The sequence below is a fragment of the Rhipicephalus sanguineus genome, chromosome 3 (assembly GCF_013339695.2).
Source record: "Rhipicephalus sanguineus isolate Rsan-2018 chromosome 3, BIME_Rsan_1.4, whole genome shotgun sequence".
Lineage (NCBI taxonomy): Eukaryota > Metazoa > Arthropoda > Arachnida > Ixodida > Ixodidae > Rhipicephalus > Rhipicephalus sanguineus.
This window is the reverse complement of record NC_051178.1, coordinates 68,035,652-68,062,993: the sequence shown is the minus strand read 5'-3', so window position 1 is coordinate 68,062,993 and position 27,342 is coordinate 68,035,652. Positions and strand designations below refer to the sequence as shown.

Sequence of the window (27,342 nt, the reverse complement as noted above, 5' to 3'; positions counted from 1 at the left end):
ATGAAGGCTCCCACAGGAAGAAGCGGCCAAGTTCTGCTATTCGCTCTGCTGCTCTCGGCGGCTTTTTCGCTCAGCCTGTCACAAATTGAGCGGAAGCCAGAATATGCAGAATATCAAGACGCCTGGAAGGTAAGCCAACTAGGCATGGCATTTTAGGCGATTAGGCATTTTAAGCCAAGTAGGCATGGCAATATTAGGCATGCTAAGATTGATCCAAGGATTAGATGCGAGCATCTCGTTCTGAGGGACGTGTATTACCGAAACCGGCCTGTCACCAGCAAATGCCCGTTATGAACAAGTTTATTAGTAAATGCATCTCAAAATTTTGTATGTCAGGCGTTGTTTTACAGAAACTGCAGAAAATTACAATGTTTGAAGAAAAAACGTCAAATTTTCAATTCTTCAGCTGTACAACTGCGTACTAAAACACACAAGATTCTTTATTGCACCTTCTAGTACATGCGTTCTTATCGGAGAATGACATACGGACACCTTATGCATATTACCAATTTAGAAGTAAGCCTCTTTGAAATGAACGTAAATTTTGTGATTGATTTAGCGTAAGTGTGAGCTCAATATATTACATTTGTCTCCTGGAAATATTCAAACATCTGCCGTCTAGGATCGTGCAATGTGTAACTTCATAAAGAGTTGCGGGTTTTTTAAAAACTTCGTGCGTCTGTGTTATTAAACAGCCAATGTTCTTTTTTGTAAGGGGAAAATGGTTCAAATTAAATATACTGCTTTGAAGCGGCGCTAGGCGTTGCAATTCTGCGTCAAATGCAATGAGGTTTTCATATCGCTTCAGCTTCTATAACAAGTGAGGATCTCATCGTTTTACGTGCATTTCAATAGTGACATTCAATTCCAAAGTTCCTTTCTGTGGGCAGCTTGCTTTTCTTTTTCTCCTACTATTTTGGGACTGCAGTGATTCCTCTCTAATAAAAAAGTGATGCCGAGGAGGAGGAGGAGGAATAAACGTTTATTGCTCGAAACGGTGTCGCGGTGCTAGTCCCGCGTCTACCCTAGGTGGGAGGTCTCCTCATTCCAGGAACCCTCTGCCGAGTTTACAAAATTTTCAGTTCAAGAGCGTTTTTTCATTGGCCAGCTGGCGTCCTTAATGACATGTCCAGCGTGAGATGTTTTTGTGAATACGGGCCCTGTTAATTATGTTCTATTTTGCAGGCACTTAAAGTACCGGGAAAGTACTATCTCTACATGAGGTCATACGAGTACGAGCCATATTATAAGGAAAAGAAATGCGTTTACAATGAACTCATTTCCGTGAACGAAAAGGAACAGTACACCGTTAACGCCGTTGGAGACATCGATCCGTTTACCCTGGCAAAGTAAGAGCTACAATGAAGTATTTTCTTTTGTGTTTGGGTCTATTTTGTACGTTTTCGATATAGCTTTAGAATGGGAAGAATAGGGCGTGTTGGACGTAGAATATCGCGTAAAGAATAATTACGTAGGCTGCACGCGCTCGCACTCGAGCCAAATTCTATCATTTCAATCTTTCAATTCTTGTCACCTTTTCTCTTCCGACAATTTGGGCGAGCTGTCTGTCCTGTTAAATGCTGATTAGAAAGAATAGGCGAAAATTAAAAGATGGGAGGTAGGCCATGCCGCAATATCGATTGGCTACCCTGATCTGGGGGAGGATTAAGAAGGATGGTAAAAGATAAATGAAGAGAAAGACTAAAACATCATCTGGGGAGTGAGGTGCTATTACACGAGATTTAAAACAGCTGAAATATGGAGTCGTTCGAGAAGGAACTCTTTAAAATAAGTGAGCCATCATCGGAGCTGACAAAGGGCGAAGTGGTCTTTGGATCATCTCTGACCAAAATCGAGGCACATCGCTTATTGATTTGTAGCTGAAGGAAGAGATGACTACTTTCAATGTATCGGATACAATGCACACAGTGGCAGCTGCATTAAGTGGAAGCTGATGTGTCTAATAAATGACGCGAGCATTCTTGTGCATGTGCTTGCGGTTAGAACTAAATTAATCACAGTGTTAATCACAGTGTTTCTCCCAACGTTTAATTAGGCTATAAAGAACCACTTGTCTAGAGCCATAGCAATCGCAATATAAGTATCGTGGATCCACGATATAAGTATCGTGAGCGGAGCCATGAAGGACCAATAAAATTTCATTTCTCCGCATTCCATTGAAACTTCCTCTATAATTGTTCCTCTAAGTTTCCCTACAATGTCGCCACTGTATCAGTATTGCAACATGTACCTCACATACGATCCTTTATTGAACACTGCTACTTAAGGGCCCACCGCTCATGCTAGCGGTTAGCGCAATGAAAACATGGCCGCTGCGAATATAGGTGAATGTTCGTTACCTGGACGATGTTTCGTGAACATCTTGATGTGTGGGATCCTTCCTGGTTTCGCAGGAGTAACAGAACAGCGTACGCATGGGTTCGAGCGACTGAGGGATATCCTGTTCCTGACGTCATCCAGACTTCGACTTCACCATGTAAGCGATAGTACACAAACCTTCCTTTGAACATTTGGGCCACTTGTGTTAAAGGGACACTAAAGGCAAATATTAAGTCGACGTTGATTGTTGAAATAGCGGTCCAGAAACCTCGTAGCGCTGCTTTTGTGCCAAGGAAGTGCTTATTTTGAAATAAAATCACGTTTTTAGTAGTCCGCATAGCGTTAGCGCGCTTCAAATCTCCCGCCTGAAAATACGACTCTCATACGTCACTGCTGCCATGCCCAACGTTGCCCGCTTTTACTGCGCGGCCGCCGACACTAGTAGCAGCCGAGCGGAAGCACACTGTAAACCACTTTACACCCGTATGGGTGTAACTTGGTGTCTATAACTCACACCCCTACACCCCAAAAAATAGGTGCACCAAGCAGGACTACACCTATACAATGGGTGTAATTTCAAGCTTTCACCCAATGGGTGTAAAAGCATATTACACCCAATTGAAAAAAGGGTGTAGGGTGTAAAAGCACATTACACCCAAACGAGAAAAAGGGCGTTAGGGTGTTTATGCACAATTACACCCAAACACCCAGGCAAAAATTTCCATAATTCGAGTGGTTCCCCCCTCCCAGTTGGCTCCCATTGAAACGCTAGAAAGCTTACCCTTTAGCTAGTCCTTTCAAGGGCGCATGACCTATTATAGTGGCTCCTGCCACAGAGGGAAAATCCTGGCAGCAGCACAGATTTTATAATGCATATGAAGCACGGCATATACGGCCCTTACATATACAGTGCAATTGTGACTGAATACAAAGTTATTACCTAAAATGTGTTGACACATATTGCAAGATGTTCACACAGTTATCCAATAGTACAAAATAAAGTCAAGCTTTCATAAACACAGAGCTCGTACATTCGAGACAAATTCTACGGTATTCAATGACCTTTCTCGAGTGTGCGGAGCGGCATCGCGTATGCCGCCAAACAAGGAGCACAAATGACATGGAGCACAAATGACCAAGGCGTTTGTGTCAAAATATGAAGCAAGGGCGTCATTTCCACTTCATAATGAGGAATTCAATTTAACATGCTTCATTGTAACACAGCCGTATAGTGCAGTATGGGTCTTAGAACAAGCTGCACCCGTGCGAGTGGGGTGTAATAGATGAAACCGCCCTCGAAACGATAGCAGTTACAGGGAGAAGCACAAACGAACCTTCTCTGTCAGCCCCCTTGGGGCACTACAGACACTTGGTCCCTTTGGGCACACCCCAGAATGAATTTTCCCACTGTAGTTGCCCTTCCCAAGAAGGGAAATATTGGTGCCACTTCTTATACCTGCACTCATGCTGTTGATAAAATAAGGTGCCATCGTCTTAAATGGGCTGCATAATATCAGTGTATGTGTTTGAAATCAACTGGAACACACAAGGTGCGGTCTGGTCGTTCTCCTGTTAAGGAGATAGTTCAGAAATGTTCAATCCCTTGATGAGAAAGTGGATTGATAAAGTTTCAAAATTCCAGCAGTGCCCACACCATTGTGCCTGTTGTCGACTTTCTTAGTAGGGTAAACACTGCCATCACACAGCTGTAGCTGATACACGAGCAGGGTATCAATGCTCCGTGACAACTCACGCAACATTATAAGGACTCAGAACGTCGTTTTCCACAGCAGGCCTCCATATTATCTCTTTTCTGGGAAAGTACATGAGTGAAGTAGAAAACTGTGCACATTGCTGGAATTATGAAATATTTCCCACTTTCTCAAGAGCAATAAATTGTGGCTCCAACACAAAAAAGTGAGCAATCGGGCCATGACGCGCACGTCGCAGCGCATGCTAAATGCGGTAATATGCAGGAAATGCATCGGAATAGGGACGTTATGACAACGACAGCACTGCAGAAGCATTACCTACATAACAAAAGTGGAATCAAATTTTACACGGGCATGTTCAGAGAAATTTAAAGATTATCCCTTTCCAAGCAAAGACAACAGAATCATTGGTAATTGAATAAAACGAGTATTTATTTCTTTAAAAAAATATTGACAAAACTTTAAGCTCAAAAATAAATTTTAAAACAATATTCGATGCACTGATTTCACTGACAAGTACTGGCAGTTTTGTTAAGCTAAAGTTTCAATAGCAAAAGATCTCAATTATTAAAACTACTGCAAAAAAGTCACAAAGTCCTTTGAATATAAAAACTAAGCCAATAACCACAAAGTGGAATGACCTGCGAGAACATGTTGAAATCGGCAGACAAAATGGCTTGTATTAAAATGTCACAAGAAAATGAGCAAGAACCGCCATAGTATTCGTTTCTGTATAATGTAAAACAAATAACTACTCGTTACCATATGAAAATATAACTTTATGGCTTAAGCTCGAGTTAATCACAGGTGGCGACATACTTTAAGCAGAAGCTAAGGCCTATTTTCTAGGCTTTCTTGAAAATGTTCAGGAGCTTTACTACTTGTGTCCTCGGAGTCATTACCCACTGGCCAAGAAGGAGCCATTCAACAGCGACGAGAACGTTGAACACCTTGTGATGGCAGTCGATATTTAACAGCCAATGTGCTGCCATGAGTGCAGCTACTCATTCTTCGGCATTGGACACACTGAAGAGCAGTTCTTTATCCACAGGGAGGAAAAGCTTGCTTGCATAGGGAAGATCGGGGCCATCGTACACAATGCAAGGTGTTATTGGAACGCTCTCTCCCTGCGTGATAAAAAATAAAAAGATCATTGTCTGGAAAGCGCTACGCAGACTTCAATTATTTGTTTCAGTAAATAACAGTTTCTGTACCGTGTACTATCGTGAGTAATATGGGCTCGAACATGCGAGCACGTGGAAAATAGCCTTAAAACTGAGATAGGGTGATACGTGGATGGCGTTGCCGAAACTGGAGGGGATAGGGGGGGGGTGACGCTGTTCCGCTGACTGTTGGTACTCCCGCCTCGCTAGCGTTGCTGCGAGATGTCGGCTGATTGCGTGCCAATGACCGCTAGCAATGATAACAAAGTAAATAAATGAGGCGCGGCAAAATCCTCAGCCGACACCACCGAGATAACGATACGCAAGCATGGCCTGCGCATCGTGGCAGGCTACGTCACAGCCGATATCTCAGCAGCTATCTAGTCTGATGTGGCTGTCCGCGTTGATGGGAATTCATATCACCGCTAGCGGCCTCTGACACTCTCTAAGATGCTGTTTCGCATCAACAATATCGAAGCGGGAGGGTCAACGGCTAGTGGAAGCGCGGCGCCCTTTCCGCTTTGTTTCCGACAGGCGCCGCTGCGAATCAGCCGACGTTAAAGTCACTGGAACGGGAAAAGTACCGCGTTCCTTTTCTCTTCGCCGCCGCGCCCTTTCGGCGGCTTCGCCACATAAATGGTCCAGCTCGCTCGCCTCGCTAGTGTCTCCCGGCCGCAGACGCACGGCGCTTTGGAGGGCGATTGTTTTTATAGGCTCAGGAAAGCGTGCAGGCACATTACGACATCCCGTATCGTTTTGAGACTTCATCAAAAGCCTATCGAGGCATCGAAGAATGCCCGGGTGCTGCGCTTTTGGGTGCAGCAACCGGCGGGAAACGGGCAAGGCCCTCTTTGCTATTTCCAGCGGGAAAAAGGATGCCAAGCGACGGGCTGTGTGGCTGCACAGAATAAGGCGGGAAAAATTTGTTCCCACGACTGATACCCGCATTTGTGAGGTATAAGCGCTAATTCATTGAGAATTCGCGAATGTTGTTTCGGGGAATGTTTGCGCCTGCCCTGCACTAGTGCAGCTTGTTTCGCGTGGTTGTCGCAGGAGGTTCATGCACAATAACATTGCCGGGCGGCTCTTTATTATGTTTGGCGTAAAATTGACGCATTTGGGCTCACATATAATGATCAGCGCGCCATGAAAACTGACTCCTACAGATTGGTACTGCCTGACGTATGACGAACACAAATAACAGGTGGTAGCATGAAAATAAAGGCTGATGCTCTCGCGGCCGGTTCGCTTGCTTGATATGCACCAAAATCGGTATTGCGTGACGTGACTGTATGATGAACATAAATACCCTGCGGTAATATGAAAATAATGGTATGCATGTCATGTAAGGCATGATTTACATGCCATACTCATGATGCTCTCGCGGCAGGTTCGCTTGCTTGATATGCACCAAAATCGGTATTGCTTGACGTGCCGTAATGCGAACGTAAATAACAGGCGGTAACATGAAAATAATGGCACGCATGTCATGCAAGTCATGATTTACATGCCATGCTCATGATGCTGTCGCGGCAGGTTCGCTTGCTTGATATGCACCAAAATCGGTATTGCGTGACGTGACCGTAATGCGAACGTAAATAACAGGCGGTAACATGAAAATAAGGGCACGCATGTCATGCAAGTCATGATTTACATGCCATGCTCATGATGCTCTCGCGGCCAGTTCGCTTGTTTGATATGCACCAAAATCGGTATTGCGCGACGTGACTGTATGACAAACAATAATACTGTGCGGTAACATGAAAATAATGGTACGCGTGTCATGTCGGATCTAGTTCACTATACAATGCATGTTTGACATGCATGCATGTTGAATCACAACGCGAATGAAACGTACGTATATTCTGGTATATACAACGCATGACCTGTAATTTATGTTCGTCACGCACCCATGTCATGCCATACCAAATTTGCTATACATCCAGTTAACAAAACGGCCGGAAGCGCGCCAGGACAGTGTAATGCAAATCGTGCCGTAAATGTCGTGCATGTTATTATTTTCATGCTACCACCTGTCATTAATGTTCGTCATACAGTCAGGGCGCGAAATACCAATCTTGGTATATATCAAGCTATCGAAATGGCCGCGAGCATACCAAGAGCGTGCCATCCAAGTCATGCCATATAGACACACAAGTCATGATTTTCACGTTACCACTTGTCATTAGTGTTCGTCATACAGTCACCTCACGCTATACCAATTTGGGTGCATTTCAAGCTAGCGAAGCGCCCGCCATCAACGCATGAGCGTGGCAAGTAAGTCATGCCGTACATGACATGGAAGTCATGATTTTCATGTTACCACCTATCCCTAACGTTCGTCATACAGAAATAGCTCGTCATAAAAATTTTGGTATATATGCATTTCATTAAACGACCGCGAGCGCCCCGAGACAATGTCATGTAAATCATGTTTTACATGGCATGTCTCTTATGATTTGCACGTTATAACCTGTCACTTATGTTCGTCATACACTCTTGTCACGTACGCCATACCAATTTTTAACACGAAAGTGTTTTATGCCGGGGTCCACCAAGTACATCCGTCACGGATATGACGTTGATAAAATGTACGCCAACGGGTGAGAAAGAAAAAAAACCAAGAAAAAGATACCCCGCTGGGAATCGAACCCACAACGTTGCGGCCACGACGGCAAGCGCCCGACGCCCTACCGACTAAGCTAACTCGGGAGATGCTAGTCACGGCGCGAACGCGCCTTATATCTTTCACACATGCTCTTTCGCGGCGGGCGGAGCGGGGCGGTGCCGCCGTCTGTGAGATGTGAAAAGAAGTAATGCTTCACGATCGACACTTACTAGCGCTTACTCCGAGATTGCACGCGATATCGGAGGTGATGGTTAAAGCGTCTCGATACCAGAGAGGTAGACTGGCCGCGCTGGCTTCACCGAGGCACCCTTGACGCAGTTACGTTCTTTGCCTTTGACTTCGTGTTAGCGTGCGTCGGCTCATCGGAGTAGTGCAGCTTCCACGTGCACCAACGGGATTTCTCCGCCGCCGACTGCTTCAATTGCGAGAGCACCGACTAAAAAAACTGCTGCAATATGCGTTGCAGAAAGGACGCGATTTTGACGGGCGAATGTCGTGCCTTGGTGGAGCGAGAGCACCGCCTGCGAGACAGAGGCCAGCGGGACGCACGCGTTTGCGGCTCAGGCTACGAACCTCTACCTCCCGTGTTGCTGAAGCGCATTGTGTGTTATGTATGCATGAGCACAGGCGTCGGCTACCCATTACTAGAAAGCGCACACCGTGCCGTTTCTCTGATTAATTGACGACGCTTTAAAGAAGTGCATACCGGGTACCAGTGTTGATTATGAGCTTGTTGATATCATCCTTACGCGGGATTCACGATTCGATGTGTCCATATATATGTTCACACCGTTAGCTACCACAACGGTTTAATCATGATCATGGGCGTTAGTCGTCGCGATAGAGACATGCTGTCAACATGGGTGCATCCACGTCAAACGGTGCTATATCTGATAAACACGAATAGACATTGTACAAGCTCTCATATATCACTACACAATGAGAACTACTTCTGTGAAGACACGTTTCACTTTCGTGTTATACCGATTCCTATGACGGAGGGATCAGCCATGTTTTTTTGTGCATCAAGCTATCGAAGCGGCCGCGAGTGCACCATGAGCATGGCATGTAACTCATGCCGTACATGGCATGCATGTCATTATTTTCATGTTATCTCCTGTAATTTATATTTGTCATACAGTCATGTTATGCCATACTAAATTTGGTGTACATCCCATTAACGAAGCAGCCAGGACAGCACAAAGTCGGGGGCGGCTAGATAGATAGATAGATAGATAGATAGATAGATAGATAGATAGATAGATAGATAGATAGATAGATAGATAGATAGATAGATAGATAGATAGATAGATAGATAGATAGATAGATAGATACGTACAAAGTCGCAGAAATTCGCTAAGAAATGCTTCGCATTTAATAAATGCAGACAGCCGAGCGCGTAAACGCCGCGCAGTTCGCATTTCTTTATCGCGTTAGTACGCGTGCGTGTGCATGTAGGCAAGTGAAAACTGCCGCTATTTCTTTTCTAATCAGTTAGAGAACAACGGTATGCTTCATTCGGGGCTGCAAAAGCGCACGCAATGCGTAAAACATGCGTTACTCCACGTGAAATCAGCACCGCACCGCCGCCGCTTCGGCCGCGCTGGACCAAATATGGCGGCGCGCAGGATGGTCGCGGTACTTTTCCCGTTCCAGTGACTTTAGCCGACGTAAGGTTCAAGGCTGTTCGCCACGCGCTCGCGTGTTCGAGCTCATATTGCTCACGATAGTACCATCCAAATATGAAGCTCATAAGATGCCCCATATGGAACTGGAGAGAATTAACAGCTTTTCTACGAGCAATTAGCTTGTTTGGGAAAGAGAAAGTACTATTTGACAAATATCATCCGCATTTTTAAAGAAAAAGGAGCATTCTTTAGTGGCATGAAGGATTCCTGCACATCGATAAAAAGCATATAAAACAAAACTATGCAGAAGGACTTCTCTTCAAGGCTGCAACTTGCAGCCTTGAAGATGATTGGAGAATTTAAAATCTCTTATAAATCATTAGGCTTGTCTTTTACCAAATAATATCATTGGAGGTGGTCGTGCAAACTGCGTTTTGAATGTTTGTACACGTAAAAGTATTTAGCGAAGTTACAACGCCAAAGCGAGGCGAGGCGCATATAACTCTTAATAACCACAACAAAGTAATGAAAGCTAGACATAATGGAAACAAACAGAATAAAATAAATTGTGCTCGAACGCGGGCACTCAGGCGTACGCACGAAGGAGGGAGGGTGCGCCCCCCCTAGTCAATTCAGACAGAGGGGGGGGGGGGGCGCAATGTCTGCCCCCATACTTTGACTTTTTAGTAAGGCGGGGGCAGGGGGGCAGCGATTAACCTTCCTACTTCCCTCCCCCCTGATGGGGAACCCTGCGCACGTCTAAGTGCACACTGATGCTCGAGCACAGTTCAGGTATTTAAGGCGATTCGGCCACACATAGTCATGAAAAATTCATTCGAACACAAGTCAAGTTTGACGAACGGCTCCCCGTGCACGGGTGCCGGCATTATCAGGAAACCTATGTTACGGATGAATTAAAACATCGGTACGAATTTAACGAAACGGAAAGTATTAGCACTTAGGCGAGCTTCGCGCGGCGTACCTAAAACGAAGCAACATGCTGCGTTAAAATGACCCACACGCATCAACCCGAGCATCACGGTAGTTTTAGCGCACAAAACGAACACGGACGGAAAAGAACGACGCGGACACCACGTCGTTGTTTTCTGTCCTGTTTTTTTTTTTTCTTGTGCGACAAAAAATGCACTTGAATTACCAACAGGCCGAAGCATACGCGCCTTAGACACGCTTGACGCTTAGAGGTAACAGGCGCCGTCACAACCCAACTATTCTTAAATCAAAATAGTGGTTCGTCGAGAGCGGGGCCCCCTTCCAACACCACCGCCGACAGGCGGGCACCGCCACAACTGCGTTCAAATCCCCCTCCGAATCACAGCCGTGCATGCGTACACTGCTTTCAACACCAAACAAAGCAAAGCCTGCCCGCGCCTAATGTCACACAACTTTGCCTTCATCCCGATGAAACAATGCACTCACATATGCTCGCTACGTTAACAAATGCTCACCGATCGTCAACCAGTTAAGAAAAGCTTAGTTACCGGCATTAGATCGTGCTCTCGGAGTTAACAAAGCGCTGGCCGTAGCAACGTGATAGTGGTACATACCGTTTCAGTTCGAGTGCTCCACGATATGAAGCTGCAGGTCTTCCTTTGAGTATAGTGCATCTTCGTAATAAGCAGCACTGGCAGAAGGTAAAGGACGAGCACACAGAGCAGGCACACTTCAAACAACCGAAACACCGACTGCAAAACTCGACCGATCGGGAGGCGACGCACAACACACGCAGAAAACGATGGAGTCCGGCGGCGTGTCTGAGCGCGTTGCATAAGTCACGTGGTGATAGAGCTGTTCCGCGCGCTGCGCACGCGCGGCGGCCGCGGCGGCTGCGCCGGCCGAGGAGGTGGCGCCCCGGCCGTTGTTGGGTCGCGTGGGCGCAGCTTTCTTTCTGCGGCAGTGTTATGTTTTGTTATGCTTTACACAGTGTATTCGAATCGCAGTAAGCATTGCGACGACACAGTAAGGGCTGCATGACTACAAGCAGGGCTTAAAGTCTCCCTTCACTGGACGGGGGGCCCTCACAAAGCGGCAATATATATGTATATATATAATCTCAAAGAAAAGATCGCCTAGCAGCGATCTTTTCGCCGTTAAACTGATGCTGCTGTGGTCTCAGCGGCTCTGCTACGCGCAGATCGTGAGTTGTTGGAACGCGGTGGGAGCTGTCATAGCGAAGAATAAACGCAGGATTTCTCGATATATCGGTCAAGATCCACTTTCGCGGTCGTATTATCCAGTTTTGGCAAAAGTGTGATGGTATTAAACGCATGAAAATGCAATATTTTCAAGGGATGTTGGCAGGAAATAAAAAGGAGAACGTATTAGGCTGAAAAACGTATTATGCAGAATCGTGTCAACGAGATTTCACTGTATATGTATGCTATAGATTAAGCGTTAGGAGAGGTGTTTGCGATGATCACAGTGCAGTGAAGCCAACTATCTCTAAACTGAACAAATGCTTATGAATGCTAAACAAATACATATATTATTCCGAATGTATTTCGGGCACTCATTCAACGTGTCAATCCAATCAAGCAATAAATAAAATTATTTTGGAAACGATTTCTCAAAAATAAATCGGGATGTAAAGGCTTAAATATATGTGAGCTCAAAATAAGTAACATCAGTTGACTCACTGCATTCAGAACCTCAGGCACGACAATGCTATATTTTATTTTCACTACCACTTGCCTAATAAAGTAGGCAAAATACATGCGTCTTTGTAATTACAGCAGACTTGTGATGCACAACTAAAAGAATGAAAATTGAGTGGCAAGCTTAGCAGACCAAGGTGAACCATTACTGATTCACGAGCAGGTAGCTTCACACTCAGGTGCCTCGTGAAACAGTATCCTGTGCCAAGACGCTCTGTCGAACAGGGTGGTGACCCGTGGTTTCAGGAGGCGTTGCCCGTGGTGTTCAGTGTCTCAGTTAATTGCATTCAGCAGTACAACGATACCTGTTTACACCTATGGGTCAATTCAATGCACATGGGTGTTTAACAGAACATACACCCATTGTACACCCAAAAATAAAAAAGGTGTGCGAAGGGTGTGCAAAGAAGACATTACACCCTTTCGGATAATATTGACAGAAAAAAAGGGTGTACGATAGGTGTTTTATCGCAAATACACCTATAAGGGTGTGAAACGGTTTGCAGTGTAGCGGGACCCACAGTAGCAACAACGGCGCTGCGGCAAAGACTTGCTCGGATGGGCACATTCAAAGCCGTCACCAAGTTGCGGTTGGTCTCGTAATCCTCAGTACGAAAGTGCAGCGAGCACACACGCAGAGGTTTTGACTGTTTAGCACACTGGCGCAATGGCATGACACTAAGCCACTTCGAGCGTAAGGGTTCATTCCGCGGCACCCAGTGAAAAGACACACCGGTTTCCTTGCTGCAGCACTGGCGTTGTGCACCATTCGGGCATCCGGCAATATCACACGCATGCGGCATTTTGTCGAACTTTCTGTCAGAGCGACCTTCACGAGCGCGCAAAACACGCACGGCAGTACGCGATCCCGAAACTACCACTGAGACGGGCGAGACACAGCTCGGCGAAAACGGAACCTTTGAACCACGCGCGCCGTTCCCCATGGCAACGCCACGGAGGTTTTGTTTTCCATGAATCAAGCGGAAACGAACAAACAGCATTTTATTACGTCTTTTGATGCTCGGAATGTTCTTTTTTTACTGCTGTTAGTTTGATTACTAGTGATTTATTGTAGGCCGACTTCCCTACGTCATCGGGATCACTTCGAAAATGTCACACTCGTGGCGCTCGTCATGTGATACATTTAGCTTAATTTCTCGGTAAGTAGGGCACTGCTGTTGATAATATTGCCGTTCTAGAAGTTGTCATACATTGGGCTTTCACTCTAACATAAACTGTTATTTGCCTTTAGTGTCCCTTTAAGATAAACATTACGCCATTATCACCAGGCAGCGCTGCGGACACCGTGATGGAAGTCTTTTCTTTTTATACCCAGATAAGTGTCATGGCGATTTGGTATCGTCATGCTGAAGTGTTTTGACAGTGCTATTTAAAGTTCATTATGGCGCCAAGACGCTGCGAGCTAAAATCTACTCCAATCTAGTGGCATTGCCTACAAATGAAGTGTGACTGTTTGAAATCCTATTAATGTATCAAATGTTTAAGTACGTCTCTTCCAAAAAAGACAATTTTGGGAGTTTATCTGCAATCTTGTATGTAAACAGTTGGCTCAGACAAGTGATTTTGCCATGCAGCTGAAGGGACCTCAACGCACCTGCAGAGGTGGTGCTGCCTAGTGTCACTGTATATGGCTGCCATAATTTGCCATTCGGTTCCACAGTTTTGCCGCAGAGGTGCTCTTGACATGTTCACGAGTAACGGTCGTGATGGTGGTGTAGTCTGCAGCGCATATTCTTGTCCTTCGATGTAGTTGTGCGAACTCTATGCCTCACATCAAATTAAAGCTCCTGTTTCTTTTTACGCCGAAAAACCAATTCAAATACTGCAAATGCAATGCACTTAGTGCATATATGGCGGCGAAAAGTTACTTCGTCTGTGATCCTTTTCGATTCCTAGGCTAAACGTCGAGTAAGATAATAAATTGAGATACTTCGTGTTATTGCACGTATGTGCGCATGTCATTCAGCAGCTGAACTGTGGGTTTGGTTTATTTAAGAAACACAAAAACCACTCGCGTTTCCGGCACTCTTTAGCAGTGGCGTTTCTGCATTCTCTATGAAAGCTCCATCTAATCTAGCTGTAGGCTAGTAGAACTCGTGTTGGGCTAGTTGGTGCATTGCATCAAGGAATTATACCAGCCGAAAACAGACGAACACAGGAAATGGTGAAGGAGACAGGAAAGCGGCTAGACTACCAACTCTTTTAATCACCAAAGTGAGGCTCAAATATATACACTCATGCGGTCACATGGTCATATCACTATCGCTCTTTACATCAACCGAACTAACAATATAGGCATATCACAAAACATGGCATGCTATTACTGTGTGTCATCTTCGCATCCACGAGAAGGAAATGAGGATGCGAAGATGACACACAGTAATAGCATGCCATGTTTTGTGATATGCCTATATTGTTAGTTCGGTTGATGTAAAGAGCGATAGTGATATGACCATGTGACCGCATGAGTGTATATATTTGAGCCTCACTTTGGTGATTAAAAGAGTTGGTAGTCTAGCCGCTTTCCTGTCTCCTTCACCGTTTCCTGTGTTCGTCTGTTTTCGGCTGGTATAATTCCTTGATAGCTGTAGGCCGTGCGGAAACGCGAGCACCCATCCGGTGCTTTGCGTCGCTGTGCAAATAATGCGGTGCAAGCCGATAATGACGATTCCAGTGCAGCTTCCGTATGCGCATAATAATCAACGTTGCACCTTTAGTGCTTATGCAGCAGGGAGACAGGCTCTACGATGAAAACAACGAATCCACTCTATTCTCGTAGTTGGCGGCACTCGGGAGATCTCCCGCGTGGAAGCCCGCAATATAATCCAGATGTTCCATTAAGATTAAAACAGTTGAGCGTGCTGCGCGCCTTCGTACTGCCAGCATTGCCAATGTATCGAACGACAGCACGTTGATAATTAAACCAGTCCCGCACGCTAAAGCACGTGTGGCCTCTCACCGGGGCAGAAGAGGAGGTGCGAAACGGAGAGCGAGTTGCGATATAGACAGCGTTTGATAGGCCTGATGATGCGGAGCCTTGGTGCCACCGGCAACAAGTTGTATTCGCCGCTGTGTACTGGGAAACTGTTTTGACTATGCACTTGGCGTTTGGCGGCGCTTCGCGGCAACTTCTTGGATATGCGCTATATTCGCTTCACTGACATTGCTTTCGAGTACATCGGGCCGATATGTTCCCGAAATTCCCGCAATTCCGCGGGTGTCCTACTTCGTAGAGTGTGTCGTACAAGAAAGAGTGCGAACACGGACCCTCACATACGCTTTGTCGCAAGGTTTGGCGAATCCATCGCCTTACTGCTTCGCGGCATTTGGAAGGCGGTGGAAGAACGCTGAAACCGTTCGCCAACGCTGGCTTTTTTAACGCGAAAGTGTTTTATGCCGGGGTCCACCAAGTACATCCGTGACGGATATGACGTTGATAAAATGGACGCCAACGGGTGAGAAAGAAAAAGATACCTCGCTGGGAATCGAGCCCATGACGTTGCGGCAGCGACGGCAAGTGCCCGACGCCCTAGCGACTTAGCTAAGTCGGGAGATGCTACACACGGCGCGAACGCGCCTTATATCTTTCACACATTCTCTTTCGCGGCGGGCGGAGCGGGGCGGTGCCGCCGTCTGTGAGATGTGAAAAGAAGTAATGCTTCACGATCGACACTTACTCGCGCTTACTCCGAGATTGCACGCGATATCGGAGGTCATGGTTAAAGCGTTACGATACCAGAGAGGTGGACTGGCTGTGCTGGCGTCGCCGAGGCACCCTTGACGCAGTTACGTCCTTTGCCTTTGGCTTCGTGTTAGCGTGCGTCGGCTCATCGGAGTAGTGCAGCTTCCACGTGCACCAACGGGATTTCTCCGCCGCCGACTGCTTCAATTGCGAGAGCACCGACTAACAAAACTGCTGCAATATGCGGTGCAGAAAGGACGCGATTTCGACGGGCGAATGTCGTGCCTTGGTGGAGCGAGAGCAGCGCCTGCGAGACAGAGGCCACCGGGACGCACGCGTTTGCGGCTCAGGCTACGAACCTCTACCTCCTGTGTTGCTGAATCGCAGTGTGTGTTGTCTATGCATGAGCACAGGCGTCGGCTACCCATTACTAGAAAGCACACACCGTGCCGTTTCTCTCGTTAATTGACGACGCTTTAAAGAAGTGCATACCGGGTACTAGTGTTGATTATGAGCTTGTTGATATCATCCTTACGCGGGATTCACGATTCGCTGTGTCCAAATATATGTTCACACCGTCAGCTACCACAATGGTTTAATCATGATCATGGGCGTTAGTCGTCGCGATAGAGACATGCTGTCAACCTGGGTGCATCCACGTCAAACGGTGCTATAGCTGCCAAACACGAATATACATTGTACAAGCTCTCATATATCACTACACAATAAGCACTACTTCTGTGAAGACACGTTTCACTTTCGTGTTATACCGATTCCTATGACGGAGGGATCAGCCATGTTTTTTTTTTCTTGTATAAGGCTCCCTGCTTCCCGATGGGGCAGTGTGCAGCCCGTTGAGCGGATAGCTATGCGCCCTCTAGAAGCAATGACTGTCTCCCCTTGTCAATTGCCCTGCGCCGCAGTCTCGGTATATCGAAAGTTTGAAAGTAAAGCATGCGTTTGTAGCGTTTGGCCCTGGAATAGAAAATATTTCCTTGATAGTGTTTTCTTGATCTCCATCTATATTGGAATATTGACCTAAATGCTGTATGGCAATGCTTCTCAGTGGCGCGGGCTCAATTCCCGGCCACTCAGTCCGTATTTGAATGGGGCGAAACGGAAAGAATATCCGCGTGCTTAGATTTATGTGCGCGTTAAAGAACCCCGTATGACCGAAATTTGATTATTTGATTATGAGGCACGTCGTAGCCCTCCGCTAAACGGCGTGCCTCATGATCATATCGTTGAGTTGCTAACATCCTCGCAAGAACTTATCATCGCGACGCAAGCAGTCATAGCGGCCTTTTCACAAATCCTGCGACACAGAGAGATGATATCAAGCGTCCTGGAAAGCCAAGTGAGCCTGTTCGATGGCGTCATGAGCGTGTTCAGTAGCACCACACGAAGCGGACGGCCCGATTGTATGAAATGGCAAGTGCCGGGAAACATACACTCTAAAAAAAAAAGGGAGCGAGAAGGGAGCAACGGGCTCCGTTCCTCCTTCGGAGCCGCGACTTTCTCCTTTGCGGACGATTTACTCGTCGCGCCCTCTTGCGGCAAGCGCCAAGGGAGAAACTTTTCTCATCAACCACGTGACTTGCGCGCGCGCGCATGCGCACGCCGAGTTAAATCGTGATTCCGTGCTGCGGAGAGCGGCGGCTGCCCCCGCCCTTTCGCGCTCACTCGGCAGCCTCAGACCACACTATCCACTCCAGTGCTACCGATCTCGGCCAGTCGCGTGCAATTACTTGTACCTAGGATTGATGCGAGCAACACACGAGTGACGTTCATTGTTTTTGTTCTATGTGTTGAGTAACGTGTGTGGCATTTTCTTTTTTCTTTTTTTTCTATAGGCTCGGCGTGTGCGCGATGCGCCGCATACTTCCGTGTGTCTCGTGTTGTTTGTATACGTTTGCGCACGATCTGCTTGTCATAAATACAGTATGTCCCGCTTCACAAAACAGTCTTGTTTTAATGAACACCTTAGACTGTACACCAATAATTCAACTTTTTTCAGCGTTAACATACTTGGCTAGAGCACGCGTTTTTAGCTTTACACAGCACTTATAGCACTTATCAATACAACAAGCAATATAAAGCATGAAGGTTAATTTTTACAACATTTTAGCAAACGTGATACCACTGGACAGTGCATGCGTGAAAGTACGATAACATATAATTGCTGGAGTTTGACGTGTCGAAACCACCGTATGATTATGAGGCACGCCGTAGTGTGGGACTACGGATTAATTTCGATCAGCTGGGGTTCTTTAACGTGCACCCGAACATAAGCACATGGGTGTTCTTTGCCTTTCACCCCCATTGAAATGTGGCCGCCGTGGCCGCATTTTAACGTTAACCTGCATCATAATTGCACATATCTGAAAAATAATCAATGACTTCTGTCAATTAAGCCAAAATTCTCAATCACATGCGTTTTGGAATACGCATGCCATCACTGAGAATTAGGACCGACTTATGTACGCGTGCAGTTCTCAGGATTTTGCTTTGGTGTGCGAAACTCAACACAAAATGCGCTTCTAATGACAGCTGTGCACAGTGGGTAATCACTAACACTCTCACTCACCTTTGTGAAAAGAGTATTCCAAATCTAACGCAAGACAAACCACCGCCACAACGACAACTACACAGTTGTCGCACAATGACCACAATTTCACACGCCAGGCGAATACCGTGACGTAACAGTAGCAGAGCAGCATATAGATACAGCGTACTGAAATATTACAGAACACGTAGTGTGGGTAGCGTTCTTTTCCATAATTCGCGCGGTGTAGCGCCAGTTTCTCTACTCAAGTAATCGAGCTGCCGCGACGCCAAGAGCCAGTGACATCGCTCTAGAAAGACCACCGTCCGGTGCGAGGCCATCTTGTCTTGTTTCTTCGCACGACCCGCGTTGTAACGTACGTATACACAAATGAGACGGCCGTACCGCATCAGAAGCATTGTCACTGAAGGGCTAGCAGTTGAAAGAATCCATGGCCCATCGTCATACTTGTGGTCAACGCATGAACAGAATGTGAACAGATGTTAACGCCAAACCACTCAACGAAGTCGACGCGACGAAGGCGACGGAATCTGAACTATGTTGCCGATGTTGCGCCCTCACACAGTAAATAAAGAAATCAGAGAGAGAAATTTCATCTGTGGCCGCTGTCGGAAGATGGCGCTACTTCAAAATGTCGTCGGAATGGTATGAACGGTTCATCGATATGGTCGTTTTCGCACTAAATTAATCAGCTCTTTGTAATTATATTGTTCATTATCATGCGGCTTTAGATTAACTGGTGCGCTTGGCTAAGCCATAGCTACTATTTAATAATGTCGGCGTATATTGTGATGCAGCCATGAAATCGTAAAGAGTTGAAGAAAAATGACGCATCTTTGTGCCACCATGGTCCACTGTAATTCAGTGACTATATAAGGGCCAGCGCTTCTTAGAGGGGTATGTGGAAACGTCTGTACGTATGCGTCTGTAGTGAATTGTTTGTGTTGTAGGTTTTATACATGCGAATGAATTGTGTTTGTATTGAATTGAATGTGCGTACTATGTGTCTGCCTAGTGAACGTGTGCGTATGAACTTTCCGGTGTCCTTGAGTAATCCATGAATGGGCCTACCTCCCCGAAATGCCGTGTGCAGTATCAACGTACGCCGCCTCAGTCAGAAACAACTTTTTTTAGTATTGTTTAATCCCTCTAGATGGCGCCAGCTACCACCTACTTCGCGGCCGCGGCGCTCTCATAGCTCCACCTATTTATATGAAGTTGAACATCTATCTATCGAAACTATGCTCTGCTGCGCCGGGATTGTTTTGATGCGACAGAATGTACATTTTGGAGGCACTAACGCGTGGATAACGTCGCTACACCGTGTGACGCTTCGACAAATAAAGACAGCAAGCCTAACGTACAGTCTCCGGGTGAGAGCCCCTTTGCAGTATCCGTCTCTTTTAAAGTGAACGCCGCCTCGCTGGCCGAGCGAAACGTACGAGTTCCGTCGTTCCGTTTCGCGAGGTTTTCATCACTACAGGTTTGTCTGCTTGATTTTATTGTCATAGCGTTCGATATTAAGCTCAGCGGGACCGTTTTTTGTGACTGCCAGTGCCGCATACTCTTTATCAGTCGAGAATCGATGCGCTCGCTAGGCCTAAATCTATTGCTCGCTTCACTGGCTTGGCATCAGCCATCTTGAATTTGACGGTTTCTCCATTGAAAAGGGAGGAACGGTTTCTCCATTTGAAGACGAACATTGGGGACATCGCCGTTTCTCCCTTAAAGGAGAGAGGGTCACTCCATTTTTTTTAAGAGTGTACAAAAGATTTAATAGCAGTCATATTGAGACCTCCCAGGACTAAGAAGGGGCACGAAAAGTCTGAACTCCGTACCATGGCTGCGTCTGGTTCGCCTGGATAGATAGCATATGTCATCGGAGGCATGATGTAATAAATCTGTTATACCGTATTCTTGAAACATGCAGTCACCAACGAGTTATAATAATATAATAATATAATAATATCTGGGGTTTAAGATCCCAAAACCACTATATGATTATGAGGGACGCTGTAGTGGAGGGCTCCGGAAATTTCGACCACTGGGGTTCTTTAACGAGCGCCTAAATCTAAGTGCACGGGCTCAAACATTTTCACCTCCATCGAAAACGCAGCCGCCGCGGCCGGGATTCGATCCCGCGGCCTTTGGGTCAACAGTCGATCGCCATAACCACTAGACCACCATGGCGGGTGGCTGATTTCATAGAGGGGATAAAGAGTTATGCCGAAGCTATGGCACCTCGGAAGCGTTCGTGACGCGTCGAGTCCAGCCACTGGCTTTACGGGATGCCGCAGGGCGATGGTCAAATCTACAATCGCTTTTGACATCATGAGCACAGTTTGAAACCCGCTTCGGAGAGGAATTACGGCCCCCTGGGTACGAGCTACGAGTCCAGCGTGAGCTCGAATCGACAAACCCGCATCTGGACTAATGCTTGCTCAAGTACCTCCGGACCATGCAAGACCTGCACAGCTGAGTTATATTAGAGTTATATTGGAACGTCACATTATGATTGGCACAACCGAATGTATAGCAATGTGTTAATGTATTAAACGCACCATGACCTCACGTTGAAGTGCGCGGTTCAAGTGAACTTGTGATATATGACTTTAAAAACGAGATTTCTGAACTGTTAGTTCGTGGTCATCTGGTCCACACACGAACTTTCAGTCCCAGACGGTACGTGCTTTTGGCACCCTTATAGGCATGTTTCTGGTACTCTTATATCTCTCCTGGCACGTGATGATAGTCGATGAAGTGAACTTGAGAAAAAGTGATCTCGAGGAGATGTCGTGGCCTCAAAAGCATTACAAATTGCCTATTGCAACCCTGAGTGACCTGGAGCCGTATTCAGAGACGACCACAAGCGACATATCCCAAAGTGATAGCCTCAGAATACCGCCCCTGCACTCGAAAGGCTCAGACGTTATGCGTGTGGTAGATAGTGGTACTTTAAACACTTCGTTTGGTAGTGGCATTTAACAAATAGCGTGCTGCGGCTACTAAAAGATTGCGTAAGGTGCATGTAAGCGTTCTGACAGAAATGCTGGCAGGATGGTGTCTGTGACACACTCCGTGTTTGCAGTATGTGCGCTCGTGTGCATGGGCGCGTTTTGTCTTTTGCTACGTTGCGCACCAATCAGCTTTGGCTCGATCGATTTGTATATTTATTGTGCGCGACTGACTAGCGCTAGCAAAGCCGGGCGTTTTGACTTGCTCTAAGAGGTACCTAACGCTAGCATCTTGGCGAAAAGTAAAGCCACTATAGCTGGACGTAAAGTGTGCCGCTTGATTGCTAGAGATTCTGCGCACGCGCACACAATGGCACTATTCTTAGACCGGCGCGCTACGCCAGCGAGCGGCCGCCTGTCCCGCGTTCCGAATTATTTTGCGAGTGTTTGTACATATGCTGTATCTTTTATTCGTTTCGACTATTTTACATGTCTCTATATATTTGCTGTACACCCTAAGGAAAAAAACGGTATGTGCTAATTATTTCGGTCAGTCCTGACTTGCCACATGTATGACTCTCTTTAGAGACTCATGATAACTCTCCTTAGCGTCCGACGACCCTTCAACAAAAGTGATAATGATCTCCATAGCGAGTTCACGTGTCTCTTTAAAGGGGTCATGAAGCACCCCTTGGGCTGACTGAAAAAAACACATCCTGCGGAAAGCTGACACGGCTATGAACTGCTCTGCCAAATATTACAGTCGTGCGCGCCGCGTAATGGCCACAAGCGGAGCGCGAAGTTGCCGTTTCGCCAGGCACCCTCTTTTCAAACAGAGGCCGGTTCTCACTCTCGTCGGTGGGCGGGGCGTCTGTCCGCTGTACGTAGCAAGAGACATAGCATGCTTATTGGCCGATAGCCGACGTAAATCGAGAGCGGCGTTCGGATCAGATGCGCTTCTTGCCGCGGGGTGCCACCACTTGCCGGCGCCGCACTCCTCAGTACACGGTAGCCGCACTCGCGCAAGCGAATCACAGCGGGAGAGCGATCGCGTTTCATGACGCGCGCTGGCGTAACTTCTTTCCCCCATGCCATCCCTCCCTGTCTAGCTTCCAGTGCGCTCGCCGGCACGAGAAAAGAGAGAAAGCGCTGGGAGCGTGCGCCAAACCCCCGTAACTCCGCTGATTCTTGACGGATTCGAGAAATTTTTGCGGCAATCGATTCGGGAGGCAGTACACTCCGATACTGAGGCCATTAGATCATTACTTGGAAAAGTGGTTCATGACCCCTTTAAAGAGAATCGTATGCATGGCAAGTCTGAACTCACAAAAAATAGCTAAATGAATGTTTTTTTTAATGTAGTAGTTTAGTGTCCATACGTGCCGAAATATGTAATAAACTATATCCCTTACCTGTACATTTTATTCTGCGGTGAAGTATTTCACTTGTATTCTGCCACCCATGTCATGCGCTGTGCACCCTGAAGCACGAGATCCTGGAATATTTTTGTCCCTCTCTTCACGCTTGGGAGGTCTAAACACGACTGTCATTAAAAAAAAACAGCAGCTTCATGTTTATGTGTCATTAGAACCCACAGATTAAACAAACGAGGTTAACGCAGCAGAATATACGGGCCTGAGCACAGAAGCGGAAATGGCGCTTCTGTGCAGAACATCGCATCAATGTTCCACCCTCGCACGAACACAATAAAGAGTGCCGCCAATCAAAGCAACCGCATGCTTGATTAATGTTTGCGTTTACTAATGCACTGTACCGGAAAGTGTAGACTCTGAAATTAAGGTTTACGACATGAATTGTGAAATTACTATTACACGCAGGCATGTTATCTCGGCAATATATATATATATATATATATATATATATATATATATATATATATATATATATACGAAAAAGATGGATAAAGTGAACATGCCTGAACGCATTTTGTATATGCATACTCTGAATAAAGTTATTATTATTATTATTATTATTATTATTATTATTATTATTATTATTATTATTAAGTACCTACCTGCGCAATATGGCAGGCAGAGTCGGCCAAACCGGGGCTACGCGGGGAAAGCGAGCGCTACTGGGTAGTTTCTGGCGTTATGTTCAAAGTAAAATTAGGCTAAAAAGCACAAGCAACCGAATTGTTATCTCAGGAGCAAAGGAAAACGGGTAGGTCCAAAGTATAAATTTTCACCGAAAGTATGTTCATGTAGGCAGCGAAGATTTCGATGTTCTTTTAGATGTGCAACATAATTACCACGACAAGGCATTCTGTTTTGAAGGAAAACATACAGGCCGGTGAGATATTGCACGTTAAGATGTATTTTAGACATAGCACGGTGGGCTATTCTCGACAACAAGCAAGGTCTTTGACATCATGCACATTCGTGCGCAAGTGAAATGATATTGACTTTCTGTTTAATCTTTACGTTTCTTCACTCGATGGAGGCGAAATTGTAGAGGTCTGTGTGCTGTGCGACGCCAGTGCACGCTAAACAACCCCATGTGGTCGAAATTATCGGGAACATCCCATTGCGGCATCTTTCATTGTTTAGTCGCTTTGATACGTTACACACCACCATAAATCATCAATTTCTTTACTGATTAGCCTATGTAATTATTGCATCTAAATTGATGTTTTAATCTCGTGAACAGCCGCCACAATAGGTGACACCACAAAGCACCGCGAGAATGCATTGGAAGTGAGAATGCTTTGGAAGTGTCTTCAGCAGCCTTTCCTCTTATTTTTCTGTTTTTTTTTTTTGCCTGATAATTCGTTATGTATAGGTGTTACTGCGCAGTAAAATACCTGGTGCTTAATTTTGTTGGCGTTAATATTTTCCACGGTATTTCGGAGAGAACCCATTGCTTGCACAAGTGAACGCTGCATTCAGACAGGGATGGAACGAACGGGCAATGTCAAGGATTCAGTGAAACAACTGTCCAACTAAAAGCTCACCAAACTGTTTGTTTGAACTTACAGCGTGATCAGTGTTGTCTGGTCGCAGTGATTAGATATGAAAAAATTCAAAGTACCTTTCTTTTTTTTTTGCTTTTTTTGTCCGACAGCACGAGACAAATTTGTGGAGTATCCTGTCGCGTTCACTGAGTACAACAACTGTGAAATCCTGAGGGTTCCGCATAGAAATAACGGTAAGCCCCTTCCGTGACCTTGCGCGTGTCTAAAAAACATGCATAAAATGGTATTTACCACAAGCACCCTTTTCGTTCCAGGCTGCGAACTCTGGGCCAAAGCGGGAGAAGTACACAAGATTCAGTCCCTTTGCTTTTTCGCATTCCATTTGCTTTGTGGGCCGGACAAATATATGGTATACGATGAAGATCTATGCGGAGGAGAATAAACACTTCTTTGCGCGTGACACTGCGTTTTCATTTCTTACCATTTTTAGAATGCTCCGTTGACCGATTAATGTATTCGCGGGTTACGCAAGGTACACTCGCCGTAATACAAAATCATTACATGCAATGTCACTGTAATTACACTATGGCACTTGTACCGTGTGGAATATGCAAACCTTGTGGGAAAATAAGCGATATTGATGCATGTTCGGCATCATAGTATACGTGTAGTCGTTTCCTTAGCAGCTAACATTTCCTGGGAACACATTCTGCTATCAACAAAATGGTCGCTGAAACACAACTAGGGTCTCTCGTAACAAAAAGAAGTGATAAACAGCCGATCACTTCTCCTGCTATGCAAGTAACTTTACTGAGCTGGAAATAGCTACCGTGTGAAGCTACCTAACAGTTCTGTTGAAAAACTCACAAGGCAGAAATGTTAGCAGGAGCTTTTGTTTTACCATTAGTGCGTTCCTGATGGAAACAGATCTCAATAATTAGCTGTCCTATAATGCTTTTTTTCCGTATTCCGTGTGACAAAATATAAATGATGTCTGGTCATTACAGCGTCATGAGGGAGCTGTAGAGCGCTGCCGAACTACTTGCTGCCAACGTAGTAGTTTGCACGCGAGCCAACGGAGAGAAACTTTTGTGCGGGGAGCTAAGAAGTGTGTCATACACACTATAGTCTGCGCATACGCTGCAAAATGCGATGAAATTCTCAAGCACGCACTTCACGATTAATCAAATGGTTACCAACGTGACTGTTCCATTACTGATTATATAATTGTGGAAAGATTGGATTCCAGCAAAATTCTGGCACATCTCCCGCATTGTGGGAATCGATTTTATCCGAAGCAGACAGCAAGTAGCTGCCTATGCCGGATATTTTTTTTTTTTTTTTTTTTGAGCCAAGCGTTAAAAGCTGCACGCTGATGGAAGCAAAATAGGCAACATCATGCAGACACGCTAAGAAAAAGGGAATTCTTAAATACTTTCCGTCTCTGTATGTTCTTGTTTTTTTTTCTATTTCACTTAAGTGATGTAAATCAATCAACGTTCAGTAGTTCAGCAAACTGGTTTAAATTACGAGCTCGACCGACGTCTTAGTCTAAATGCAGTATTTATGGGTATATCGAGGGCATACCAGGCACGTCGAGTTCACTGTTGCCTAGAGTGTAGCTGATGATCCGATGTAAGATCGCTACACACATTAAAGCACATACGCTGGTTTTATTGGAACGGAATGCACGCTTGGGCGCGATGAGGTGTATATCGGGATTCCGTGATGTACACGACAAGAAGAAACTGACCCTAGAGTCATCTATGAGGGGAGATCATTGGTGGCGGGGTGGAGTAGGCTGCCGGACCGTGCCTGTCAGCCACCTCCCCGCTCTGTTTACGGCCAGAAGCTGGACCGGGTTGTTAGACGACATTGTTTTTTTTTCCACGCCACAGGTGAGGGAGTGACCAGGAGATTAGTTGGGGTAGGGTCTCCCCTCCAGTTCCATAGAACATGGGAGAGGGCGACTATTTCCCCGCATAATGAGCAATGGGGACTAATGAGGTCATGGTAAGTACGTGAGTAAACATGCGGGGAGGGGAAGGAATGCGTCTGGAGTTAGCGCCAGGTGACGTCCTGCCGCTTAGTCAGCTAGGGTGGGCTGGTCGTCTCGTTTGTCTCGAGATTCGGTAGGAGGCGGTGATGTGGTCGTACGAGGTGAACCGCTCCCGATTTGGGTTCCCCGGATCAGATGCCCTACTCAACACTCGATGGACGAATCCTCGAGCATGTTAGTGGGCGGCCTCGTTGGCCGGATTTCCCGAATTGTCCGGGACCCATATAAGTTCGATAGGGCAGGCGAAGTCGTCCTCATCGTTGACCTCCTTACTCTCAACTTTGGAAACGAGAGGAGGGGCAGAAGAAAGAAGAGGGTGAAGCAGTCGTAGCGAGACATGAATGTCGCGATATTCATTTCGCAACCTGTTACCCGGGTTTGCAATACACTGATGTTCTGGTACGCCAATATTGGTTCATATTACCAAGTTACGTAGACGACCACGAGAGCACCCAGGCGTAGGCGGCCAGATAGATAGATAGATAGATAGATAGATAGATAGATAGATAGATAGATAGATAGATAGATAGATAGATAGATAGATAGATAGATAGATAGATAGATAAGAAGAAAGAAAGAAAGAAAGAAAAGAGAGAGAGAAAGAAAGAAAGAAAGAAAGAAAGAAAGAAAGAAAGAAAGAAAGAAAGAAAGAAAGAAAGAAAGAAAGAAAGAAAGAAAGAAAGGAAAAAGGAACGAACGACTGAAGTCTCTTTGGTCAGCAAAGAAACCCTTCGCATTTAAAAAACTCCAGCTGGCGTTAGACTATTAGTTACACCAGGCCCGTGGCCCGTCGTCAGGGTGGGGGGGTGCCCTAGGCCCCCCCTCCTTCCGAAATTTGGTGAGGGTGGTGTTTTACCGCAAAAAATATTGTAAATTGGTGTTTTTCTAAAATGGTCAAGGCCTTTATCAAGTGCACCCCCCCCCCCGGAAAAAATTTCTCGCTACGGGTCTGAGTTACACTATTACAATACGGCGGTAGTT

At 46.0% G+C, this 27,342-nt stretch overlaps 1 protein-coding gene across 1 annotated transcript; it reads left to right on the top strand.

Moving 5' to 3' along the window:
* Nucleotides 1–24,754, top strand: LOC119385537 (uncharacterized). The gene is made up of 5 exons (XM_037652956.2): nucleotides 1–129; nucleotides 1,186–1,349; nucleotides 2,415–2,497; nucleotides 24,452–24,535; nucleotides 24,617–24,754. Exons 1-5 carry the CDS (start codon nucleotides 1–3, stop codon nucleotides 24,742–24,744), a joined length of 588 nt encoding a protein of 195 aa, XP_037508884.1. The 3' UTR covers nucleotides 24,745–24,754.
* The last annotated feature ends 2,588 nt before the right edge of the window (nucleotides 24,755–27,342 follow it).

Coding starts and splice junctions, on each gene's coding strand:
- LOC119385537 (XM_037652956.2), top strand. CDS start 1: ATGAAGGCTCCCACAGGAAGAAGCGGCCAAGTTCTGCTATTCGCTCTG. Junction 2,498..24,451: donor CCAGACTTCGACTTCACCAT/GTAAGCGATAGT, acceptor TTTGTCCGACAG/CACGAGACAAATTTGTGGAG. Junction 24,536..24,616: donor GGTTCCGCATAGAAATAACG/GTAAGCCCCTTC, acceptor TTTTCGTTCCAG/GCTGCGAACTCTGGGCCAAA.